The sequence below is a fragment of the Artemia franciscana genome, chromosome 18, assembly GCF_032884065.1.
Source record: "Artemia franciscana chromosome 18, ASM3288406v1, whole genome shotgun sequence".
Lineage (NCBI taxonomy): Eukaryota > Metazoa > Arthropoda > Branchiopoda > Anostraca > Artemiidae > Artemia > Artemia franciscana.
The window spans coordinates 34,512,990-34,525,426 of record NC_088880.1 but is presented as its reverse complement, the minus strand read 5'-3'; the positions used below and the strand labels follow the sequence as shown (position 1 = coordinate 34,525,426).

The 12,437-nt window shown below is 36.0% G+C and overlaps 1 protein-coding gene across 4 annotated transcripts in view; it reads left to right on the top strand.

Annotated features, from left to right (window-relative positions):
* Positions 1–4,538: 4,538 nt before the first annotated feature.
* LOC136038919 (keratin, type I cytoskeletal 10-like) overlaps positions 4,539–12,437 on the top strand; it is a 97,036-nt gene continuing 89,137 nt past the window's right edge. The window contains exon 1 of one of the 4 annotated variants that reach the window (XM_065722427.1): positions 4,539–4,685. In XM_065722427.1, the coding sequence (XP_065578499.1) occupies positions 4,683–4,685 (3 nt within the window). In that variant the 5' untranslated portion in view covers positions 4,539–4,682. Of the gene's footprint in view, positions 4,686–4,829; positions 4,875–12,437 lie in introns of those variants that run through there. The other 3 variants (XM_065722426.1, XM_065722420.1, XM_065722418.1) reach the window with 3 other exon arrangements.

Here is a 12,437-nt window from a genome sequence, read left to right as displayed (position 1 = left end):
GACTAATGGACCTAAACGGACCTAATGGCTATATAAAATGGACCTAAGAAAAGACTCTCTGATTGCTCAAGTGAGTCACAGACAATTTTCTGTAAAATATTCCATGAACCACTACCTCAAAATGCCTAGTGTTAAAACATCGCCCACTGTCCAAAACCGTGTACTCCAGACAGGGCCGTCACTTATGGGGAAGCCCCCCCCCCCTATTGTTGCCTGGCAGTGGGTAAAAAAATAAGTTGACATAATCGTGCCAAGAAGCGCTGCGGTATTTCCGATTCCGCCGAGCATTTTTTGTTCGGTTAAATAAAGACCACGAAAATACTGACATGTCATCTACAGAAATCCCAAACTTAGCTGGTAAACGTAGCAATCTTACTGACTTCTGCCGTAATTTTACAGATGATGCCACAGTTTTCTATTTGGTTAAATAAAGAGCATGAAAATAGTGACATGACGTACATTTTTCTACTTGCCACAATAGTGATATGACACCACAGTTTTCTATTTGGTTAAATAAAGAGCATGAAAATAGTGACATGACTTACACCAAATACACCAAATGTGTTGTGATTCAGTTCACCTTTTCCCCTCAAAACACCTTGAAAATTTCACCTTCATACCCTTAGGCAAAGTTGTATTAGTAGTAGGCTACAGTAGTGGTATTGATATTGTTAGTAATAGTGTTAACATAATGCCTTTTGATGGGTAGAACATCCCTCTCATTAAGTCCTTGAAGTTTCAACTTTATACAATTAGCCGTTGCTATGACATTGCTGATATGTCCTTTTGATAATCTGTATGTTCATATACCTCTTGAAATTTTTATCTTAGTGCTCTTAGCTTTACAAGTAGTTGCAATAGAAGTAGTAGCAGTAGGAGATACATCAGTAATAGTAATATTAGCAGTAGATAACTTCGAAGACCACACTGCCTTTCCATGACGAAAGTAAAACAGTTCAAAATAGGGATGAAACCTTTTTATTGACAATGAATAGATATAAAATTATTTAACTGGATATTTTGGTAGCTGCAGTAGTATTGGTAGCATACAAATATTGCCTTTTTGATCATATCCCTTATCATTTCTTGAATTTTCCAAATTATTATACTCAGTTATTCCTGTGTTACACACTTTTGACAATCCTTATACACATAAGGTGTTTTGATTTAGTTCAACACTCCCCTATACATTCTCTGAAATGTTTACCTGAATGACCTTCGTCTTTTTGGAAATTGAAGTTCAAACATGCATACCTTTCTCTATAACATATACTATCTGTAAACAATGAACGGATTGCCTAGCTTACAGCTCTTGTCCTGATGAGGACTGTGGGGAGGTTGACATCCCCAAAGACACAATTACTGGACCTTTTAACAAGACAGAACAAAAGAGATCTCTTAAAATTTCGATCGGGTGTGTTTTGGGGAATGATGGACTGATTGCTCTGGGGAGGGGGCTGATTGCCATCCACCATTTTTTACTCTTAAAAAGGGCACTAAAACTTCTGACTTCCAATCAAATGAGCCCCATCCGGTCCAAAGCCTATAAGACCACCTGTTCCATGAGAACCTTATATGCCCCGGGGTATAATTTAGAACCCTTGCCCATAGGCTCTGGAGATTGTTTCAACTCTAAAGACATAGTTGTATGATTTTTGAACTATTGGTAACAAAATAGCTATCTCACAATTCCAATTGAATACGTTTAGAGAAAATGTATGCCAGGAGGGGGGGATAGTTGCTCTCCATCATGTTTGACTCTTTAAAGGAAACTAGAACTATACATATCCAATGAGCCTCTTCTAAAGTTCACAAGACCACACCTTCCATAAAAACCTTATGTGCCCCTGAAGCATAACTTACAACCCTTGCCCCTATACTCTGGGGAATTCTATCAACCGCGAATGCCTTCTTGTACTATCTGCGGACTATTATTGAACACATGGCTATCTCAAAATTTCTATTGGATGCATTTGTGGAAAATGCAACGTGGGGGAGGAGACATTTAATTTCCAGACCTTTCAGCTACATTTTACAAAATGGCTAACTCAAAATTTTGATTAAATGTGTTTGAGGAATTGATGGGCGTGGGGGGGGGGGCTTGTTGCCCTACAATCACTTTTACCATTAAAAAGGGCACAGGCCTTTTCAATTTCCAATTGCATGGGCCTTTATTCGAAGTTTTTACGACGAAAAAGGGGCATTTAAAAATTTCTATCAGATGTATTTTGGGAAAATTCGAGGTATAGTAGGGTGTAGGGTATCCACCCTCCGATTACAAAAGGCTCTAGAACTTCGGATTAACATTCCTATGAGCACCCTCCGAAGTTTAAACTATCACCCTTTCCATATAAATCTTATATGTCCCCAGGGCATAACTTACAACCCTTGCTCTGAGGGTTATGAGGAAGTTCTAACCCGCAAAGACAAAATTTTTGGACCTTTCAACTACGTTGAGCAACATTACTATCTCAAAAGTTTGATTGGATGTGTTTGGGGAAATGTTGGGCATGGGGGGATAGTCCCCCCCCCCACTAGCCCTAGCACTAGTCCTTTCAATTTCTAATCGAATCAGCCCTTTTCGAAGTTTCTACGACAACTCTTTCGATACGAAGTGCTGTGGTCTAAAACGAAAAAATTAATATATTGAGCCTACATCGCTCTTTACTTAGGCAGCGCTATTGTGCTGCCTATGATTTCCCACCCTCACCCACGCAACATACGTTGTTGTAAGTTTTATCTTACCCTGATAATCATGGAACGTAACAAGGTAAACATAAACAAAACATTATAACGAGACGTGATAAAAACTGGGCTGGTAATTTTTTTGTGAATATTTTTTTTTTGTGAATAGGCAGTGGGACAAATAAAAAACCAACAATGCTATGAAAAATATAATATATAAAAGAGACTTAAAAACTAAAACATAGAAAGATTAAAAGTTTGCTTGAAAAAAAATAATAATATAGGTGGTAAGCCAAATAATTTGGAGCCCTACCGATAAGCCTGTCAAAAATAAGAGTTATTTTCGTTGCATTAGTGTTCACATTTTGGTTTTTAAGTTTATGGTAGACAAATACGGTACTTAGTCAAAATCGAACAAAATACGCATAATCGTATAAAATACGCGTAATCATACAGAGTTGAGGTCAAGCAGTTTCATCTTTTTCAACGAGGTAAATCCTGTTAAAGCTGGGAGTTTTTCACGATGCTGCTTCAATCTCGTGGCCAAATTTATACTAAGTCACGACGGTCATGGTCGTTAATATTGAAAAGTGCTCTTAAACATGACACTAAAATTAAAAATGAAAGGGAACATCACTGAGTTTTGAATGACATGAATAGTATAGTATCCGTGATGACTTGTAGAAATTTTGCCCCTTTTACTGGCAAAAGCGAAAGGTTTTTCAAAAAAGATCCTGATGAGGAATAACCACGTTTAAACAAATTTTCAATCAGTTGGTGTGCACAATGCCTTTGGGAAACGTGCCGTGATGATATATCTTTGTGCTGCGTGGTGGGACGTAGTATGAAGTTATGGAACAAGTGGAACTCCAGGATATGCACCAGGTGGTGAAGGGTGGGGTAGTCCTATGAATTTGGAATTTCAATTATGCATATCTGGTTTTTATGCTTTGAATGAAACTTGCATTCAAGATGCCTTCTAATTTGAGACATAACGGTACTGGTTTAGCTAGGATTTTTTATTTATTTATTTTTTTTAAGGGGGAGATACCAGCAAAGTAGGTGGGATAAACTTACCGTCCTATGTCAGAAATTACTTTTCATCCTTTTTCAAAGATTTTTATTTCAAAGATTGGTACTGCTGTCTAAACCTCTATCAGATGTAACCCTACAAAAACAGTCTAATTCTGCTCTTTCTTCTGAATGAAAAGTTTGCAAAATTGAAATGCTTCAGGGTCATCAGATCTTAAAATCCTTTGAACTGGGGCTATTGGCGTGACTCTGTTCGATCAGCCAGAGTTAACCCAGCTCTTAATGGGTACCTGGAGAAATCTGGGGAAGGTAAAGAGGAAGGGTGCACGAAAGCACGAAATGGCCGGTTCCCAGCCCCCATTGCACTTCCTGACTGAAAGGCCTTGAAACAGAGATAAGCACCATCGGTAGGGACTGCAAAGTCGAAAGCCGCATTTTTCACTTTACCTTTTAGTGCTAGTCGTTTCGACTATATCCATTAGAGTGCAATTTATTATATTTTTAAATTTAGCTTTTAGAATTATAATATTCCTGACAAACTTAACAAAAAGTATATCATGAACTTATATTTCCCCAAAAAATTTTAGTGATTCACTCGTAGGTTTCTACCATCTTGAGTACATCTTGGAGCGCCAGTTGCTTTACCCCGTGGGACTCGCTTTCACTGCACCGTTGATCACACATGGGAAACCTCTCATTACACGTGGCATAATTTCACCAAGCGAAGCTTTCGCCCCTGGTGCACACAATTTTTTAAAGGTGACTGACCCTTTAGAGTTTGTATGACAATAGTTGTTGATCCTGTAAGCAACTCTTAAAACCACACGTAAAAAGGATGATTTAAATATATCATCAGGATTAGTTGGCTTGCATATTTAAGTGTAATTACTTAAGTGTAATTATTTAAGGCTTTTAAGACTAATGACTTTTAGAAGAAAGGAAAAGGGAACAAGTTTGGCTTTGCGATGGTAAGGAAATCAATATGTACTCTTCCTGTTGTCCTTGATATAAATAAAAAAATGTAAATTCTTTAAGGATCAAACAACATTTGAAGACTTCCGGGCGAGAATTTGTATAAGCCACCCTCTAAATTTTGGAAAAGAGACAAAATATTCAACGGCCAGTGCATGTCTAGACCTTGGAGTGGGGAATCAGAGGTATTGTTCTTGAAATAGGGGAGGTATTATAAATGTGCAAGGTCCATTTCTAGGCCATCATATATCAATTCATTCTGAAACCTGTTCGTTGGGAACAATCTTGAGGGAGGATATGTACCTCTTTACAGGGCCGGAAAAAGTGCGATTCGAACGATTGGGGCCCCATCTGGCCCCGCGTTTGAAGGGCCCGGTGCCACCGTCAAAATGAACAATTGGTTTTCAAAATAGAGAAATGCTCAATAAGCGTTGCTTCTGGAGAGATCATTTTTCAGGTTATAATTAATGAAAAAAACTGTATGATATCAACAATAAATTAGGATAGACTAAATAGTTTAGCAACCATGTTGACTGAAAGTGAAGATACAAGGAAAATAGTTTTTAAAACAGTTTTAGAAACATTCGCAGAACAAAAATTTAGAAATATGTAAATTCATGAGCCCAAATTCGGTAAATTGATGTAAATTGCGAAAGACATTTTTTGCAGTTTCATAATATCTAGGGGACACAAACGTAAATTAACGTTAACACAAAATGAGTACAAAAGAAACAAAAGAGGACAAAACCGTAAGATCAAAATGAGCAAACCGGACCACCAAATGGGACAAGATCAAGAGAAAAAACTAAGAAATGTAAATGTACGACGGGTGATAATGAACAACCTAGACCATCAAAAGTGACAAGACCAATCCAAGCAGCTAAGGTAAAAGGCACTCAAAAAAAATGTATGAAGTAATCATAAACGAAAATAAAGATCAAATAGGTATGTAGTTAAAATATTAGCGAAACCGACAATTAGAACAAATCAAAAATAAAATTGAAGAACATAAAAATATGCTGTTAAAAGATAAGTGACAGCGAAAATCACAACGACTCAAAAACGAAAGTTAAGAGAAAAATATGTGTTTACAAGACATGCAATAATTAGGATCAGAACGAATTAAAATGAAAATGAAGAACAGAGAAATGTGTTGTTAAAATTATATGAACACGAGAACAAAGAAATATGCAGTTAGAAGATAGTCAGCAGCAAGAATTACAAGCAACAGGAGGAATCAGAACTTCTGAAAGATGAAAGTGAAGAACAAAGAATTGTAGGATTAGCAGACACGCTAAAGCAAGTATCAAGAGTGTCAAAAATGACAGTGAAGAATAAAGAACTGTACTGTTAAAGGACAAAGAGAATTAGAACGAGTCAAAAATGAAAGTACAGAAGAAAAAAAGGTACTTGTGTACATAATGGTGCACGCTAGAGAACAAACCGGTTTCATATTTTTGTATTAAGAGAGAATTATCTTACGCTCGGTGGAAAACAAGTAACAGATGACAGAATACATTATAATTACATAATTTGGGCTATATATTTGCACATCAGGGGGGCGTAGATGGGGGTAAAGCATTTGAACTTATTGTGATATGCACAATAAGTTTAGCTAACATATTTGCATGCAGACTCGCTATACTTTACCCCCCCCCCCTACTGTGGGGCAAATATATAGCCTGACTTTGCTTCTAAAGTATTATATTTTCATCATATTTTGGTATATTTCATTAGGATTGACCTAACCTCACTTCTCAAGTGTGTACCATTATGTACACAAGTAAATATTATGTTAGGAGAACAGCACCATCACAATCTTCGATGCCAACAAATTGTGGCATAAAACCCAGTAAAACCAACAAATATGCCGTAAACTACGCAAGTGTTTTTTGCCAGTTTTTAGGGCCCTTTATCTCTATATGTATTCACTGTGGAGTCCCCCATTACCCCACAGGAACAGTAGCCAACAAAGATGATTTACTTAGGGGCTGCTGCCCGCCTGGTCAAATTGCATTCGTGCATCAACAGTTTCCAAATGAACTTGTTTGGCCTGTTATAGGAAATAACTTGCCCTCTAAAGAGTTTCAAACAGTTCGAACTGTAACGAGTTCGAACTGTATACAGATAACGAACTGTAGTAAGGAGCGACCCGGCTCAATAGTAAACGAAACTCTAAAAAACGGAATTTTGATGCTAAAAGATACATCAAAAGAATCGGATTTTGATGCTGATTTTGAATATATAAGTTTCATTAAATTTAGTCTTTGTCATCAAAAGTAAACTGAGAAAATTTGCCTTATTTTGGAAAATAGGGGGAAACACCCCTTAAAAGTCATAGAATCTTGACGAATTCGCAATCGGCGTATCAAAGAACGCTACAGCAAAAATTTCAAGCTCCTATCTACAAAAATGTGGAATATCGTTATTTTTGCCAGAAGACAAAACACGGGTGCGTATTTATTTTTTTTTATTTTTTTCTCCAGGGGTCATCGTATCGACCAATTGGCACTAGAATGTCGCAGGAGGTCTCATGCTAACGGAAATGAAAAGTTCTAGTGCCCTTTTTAAGTGACCCAAAAAATTGGAGGGCACCTAGGCCCCCTACCACGCTCATTTTTTTCCCAAAGTCAACGGATCCAAATTTTGAGATAGCCATTTTGTTCCACATAGTCGAAAACCATAATAACTATGTCTTTGGGAATGACTTACTCCCCCACAATCCCTGGGGGAGGGGCTGCAAGTTACAAACTTTGACCAGTGTTTACATACAGGAATGGTTATTGGGAAGTGTACAGCCGTTTTCAGGGGGATTTAGGGGGTGGGTTTGAGGGAAGGGGGCTATTTGGGAGGATATCTCCTTGGAGGAATATGTCATGGGGGAAGAAAAATTCAATGAAAAGGGCGCAGGATTTTCTAGCATTACTATAATGAGGATGAGGATGAGGTCTTTATAAATTCTTGGAATCAGAGCATCTAACAAAAGAGGTTGTTGGATCCCAGCCAAACTTGATGGAAGCCATATTAAGTTTTCCAGCCATTTAATTTGGGCATTTATTTCATTCCAGCTTGAAAAGAAATATGTCTGATTTGAGATCAGAAATATGTGTGATAAAATCAGAAATATGTCTGATGAAACAATGAAAAAATAAACATGAAAACGTTTTTCCATTGAAAGTAAGGAGGAGCATTGAAACTTAAAACGAACAGAGATTATTACCCATATGAGGGGTTCTAAAAATACTTTTGCATAAAGAGCGAGGTATTTAGAGGGAGATAAATACCTCGCCCTTTATGCTAAAGTATTTTTAGTAATTTCAACTGTTTATTCTACGGCCTTTCTGATTAAGGGGTCATTCTTAAAGAATTGGGTCAAAACTTACGATTTAGTGCAACGAGCGAGGTATTAACGAGGGTACAAACCCCCTCATATACATAATAAAAATATAAGAATATAAAAGTTAGTTACGTAAGTTAATTCTTAAGTTACGTATATTTTTTACTAATAAAAACGTTCGTTAAAAATTAAAAGTTCTAGTTGCCTTTTTAGGTAACCGAAAAATTGGAGGACAACTAGGCCTCCTTCCGCACCCCTTATTTCTCAAAATCGTCTGATCAAAACTAAGAGAAATCCATTTAGCCAAAAAAGAATTAATATCCAAATTTAATTTTGATAATTTATATGCGGAGAGCCAAAATCAAACATGTATTAATTCAAAAACGTTCAGAAATTAAATAAAAAAATCAGTTTTTTTAACTGAAAGTAAAGAGCGACATTAAAACTTAAAACGAACAGAAATTACTTTGTATATGAAATGGGTTGTCCCCTCCGCAATCCCTCGCTCTTTACGCTAAAGTTTGACGCTTCCCACAAGTCTACTTTTTAAAACAATTAAAAGCTTTAGCGTAAAGAGCGAGAGATTGCGGAGGGGACAACCCATTTCATATACGGAGTAATTTCTGTTCGTTTTAAGTTTTAATGTCGCTCCTTACTTTCAGTTAAAAAAACTAGTTTTTTTTTATTTAATCACGAACAAATGCGAAACTGGAACTCGTGTTTTGCTTAAAAATTTGATATATATGGGGGCCCCGCAAAAAAAAAATCCAATTGAGCCCTGCACCTTGTCCATCCGGCCCTGCCTCTTTACCTGTTGAAAACTGCTGGTCAAAACTTAGAGTTCAAATGTTTTGAAGGGAGGAAAGTGCACATATATGTTTATATGAGTACGTTTCTCCACCATTAGGCCAAAGAATCAAGTAAGAATTTTCTCGGGGTGGGAGATCTATAAATATGAAAAGTACATGTTCAGTTCTTTTTTAGTATTCTAAAGGACGGCCTTCATAGCAGCAGACCAATTCTGAGGGAAAAATTGTCATATCAGTTGAATACCTCAAAAGAAAAATATTTTAATAAAAATTAATTTTAATTTTTGGTGGAGGGGGGGATGTAAATATATAGTAGTTTGGCGCATGTTAGTGATAGCCTTGAGACTGGGAAGGAGAGGAATTGCTGATGTCATAAGGGATTTATAAGTCTGAAATAGCCGTTTTTAGTCAACTACTTCTTTATTCTTTTCAAAGGGCATTCTTTCAACCGATATCTATGGAGGGAAAAAACCCCTGGGCAAAAAGCAGATGTCAATTTGATTGTCAATTTAAGTAGAAAATGACATAAATGTGTAGGAGCACGCAGGTCTGGCCGTAAAGTCACAAAATCGGAGGAATTGTTCCCCTTAAGAAAGGGGGCAGTAATAAATCTTTAGAACATATTCTAGTTCCCTATCTTTTAATTTTTTTGCAAAGGGAAACATGTGAGTCAATTTTTGAGGGACGAGATAAATCACTTCTTCCCTTGAAAAATTCTAGAAGATGAATGGTGACTATTTATTCTGGGTGGAGGGGGACAGGAGCTAATGGGTCCCTCTGATTATGGAAATATCTACGGAGGGTCTGTGATCGCTTTACTGGAAACGAATTATATTACATCTTTTTTTGTACTTAAAATTTTGAATTACTGAGCTTTCAGCAGTTAGTAAAAATACATAAATCCAATATTCAGTTTAATTTTATTAGTTCTTTTCAAGGACTGTTCAAGACAAATATCTTTCAATAAACTCAAATGACACTATAGGCTTTAGATTTTACAGTTTTGGAAGGGAGAAGGGGGGGGGGCAGTAGCCAAACTCTTGTTGGTAGCGATTTCTGTTTGTTTTAAGATTGCTTCAAATTTTCAATTTAAGCTTTACTCGTTTTAAGATTTATTTCTTCATTTATATTAGTACCTCGTGTGTGTTTGTTAATTACGATTGTTTATTCCATTTTTGTTCATTTTGGGTTTCAGTTATTCTTTGATAGTAATTTATAGTCGTTTTGAGTTTGAATTATTATAATAATTTATTTTTGCTAGTCTTAAATTTAATATGGCTCTTTACTTTTCTTCGGAAAACTTTTTTTCTTTTAAAGAATCTTATAATTAATTAAAAAAATTAAAAAAGTTCTTTTTTAATTAATCCCCAAAAAAGCCAATTCTTTTGATGTATTTATTGTTATTGAAATTCGTATTTTTAGAGTATCGGTTGCTATTGTGCCGAGTCGCTCCAGTACTCCTAACCGTTTGATGAAAAAACAATTGCTTAAAAATTAATTTCCAACAAGATGCAACATATTTAAATATCTATGAAATATGTATTGTGCCGAGTCGCTCCAGTAATCCTAACCGTTTGATGAAAAAACAATTGCTTAAAAATTAATTTCCAACAAGATGCAACATATTTAAATATCTATGAAAAAGATTGCTAGAAGAGGAGGCAATTTTACCAGGACCTTAAGCCTATTTTTTGCTTTAAAGAGTACAGATTGAAAATCATTGCAAGTTTTCAATTTGAAGAGTGGGATATCTATTTCATTATCTATAAAAAATTGGACATACGAGAACCTGGATAGTTGTTTGGGCCGGGGGGGGGGGGCAATTTTGTCCTCGGGTCTTGCAGAACAGAAATCCTTGCGCTATTCCGGGTAAAACAGCTTTCCTTCTTTTCTTCTGAGAAGTTGAAGATGAAAGGAGTGGGGGATACTGGAGACATCAAAGGCCTAAATTATTCCTTCGATCAAATCCTAGATGGCTCTTCTTACAAGGAGAACCTGCCTTACTCTCTAAAAAATGACCGAAAGATGGTGGATAGGGAGGGGGCGTTAATGTATTAGAAAGGTCATAGACTCATGGTGTGCTTCTCAACAATACTAATTGACAATCTTTGCACAATTTCGGTTTTTTAAAATATGGGGAACGGTAATTTAATCTTGTAAGATCCACTTGTATTCTTTGACTCGAAATACATTGGAAAACGTTGCACCTTTCCTTTTCAATAAGTTGAAATAAGTCTATCTCCCAGATAAAAACCAATAGTAGGAGGGGTATTAGTTGGGATTTAAAAAATAAAATCCTTTTGCGATTCTGGCTAAAGCATATTCAATATTCTCACCTTTTTTCTAAAAGATTTGATGGCTGGGTCTTTTAACTCATTTTTTTCTTTTTTTTATTTTTCTTAGAAGTCCAGCTATAGCTCATGGTTTAACACAATTATTATCTATTTTTTCGATGAAGTTTTGAAGATTCAAAACGCAAGAATAGCATTATTAAATAATTTAAGTGGACTAAATTTCATAAATTATGGGAAAGTTAACCGTGCTAATCATTTCACTTGCCTAAATAACCTTATTATGAAGTGAAGATAAAAAGTAGATAAAAAAGATAACAAAGTAGAGAAGTCGCACCCAAGGGGGGGGGGTACCCAATTTGATTCCCCCAATTTTTTTGTCCTAGTTACAAAAATACCTATAAAAAATGTGTGTTGTGTTGTATAAAGTGTTTGTTAGGTCCCCACCATCGAAAAAAAAAATCTGGGGCAAGATCCTGCACAGTCTACTTTATTTTCAACTGAAAAAAGTTTGTATAATAGAGGAATTGGTATCAGAACTATGAATATTATATTAGTGACTAAGCAAGACTCTGAAGAGTAAGGATTTCAAAAGTTTAAGAAAAACATACTACGTACTTCCTCAGGATTTCTGTAAAGATAGGTTATGTAATCGTTTATGCTATGAATTAACATCTCCTCCTCAAATGGGGTGGGAAGTGATTGTCCGAAAAGATACAAAGTAAAAAGGCCTTTCATGGAAGGAATTATAAAAGTAGTTTTTGAAACGATTGGGCTGAGGAGGAGGAGGCGCAGCTGTGCTGGCTTCAGGTTAGCTGGTGATGGGTTGTGATGGGTTGTCAGCAGTAATAGTGATAGATCAGTATTGATGTAAGAGGAGTATAAATGATGAGCTGATAACTTGATTTTTATTGAACACTTCAACCACAGCTTAAATTCTGATAAATACCTTGGACTTGCGAAAGCTGTGAAGCCATTTCATTCTGTAGATTTAATTATGATTAGCAACTTTTTCTTATAAATACCTTTGGTGATCGTTCTCTAATTTGATTACTATTTGGACACGAATTTGATTACTATTGGATTATCCATTTGATAATTTTTTACTTCTTATCTGATACTATTTTTTAATACTTAGGTTTTATAGCGACCCCACCAAACAAGTGAAATTAGATTATTTCTAATGAAACATACCGAAACATGATGGAAATATAATATGCTACTTTAGTAAGACATTATGGAAAATACAACAGAAAATTTTGGAGAGCAGGCCACCCAGTATGCATTATGCTAAATGCCTAACCTAGCCTT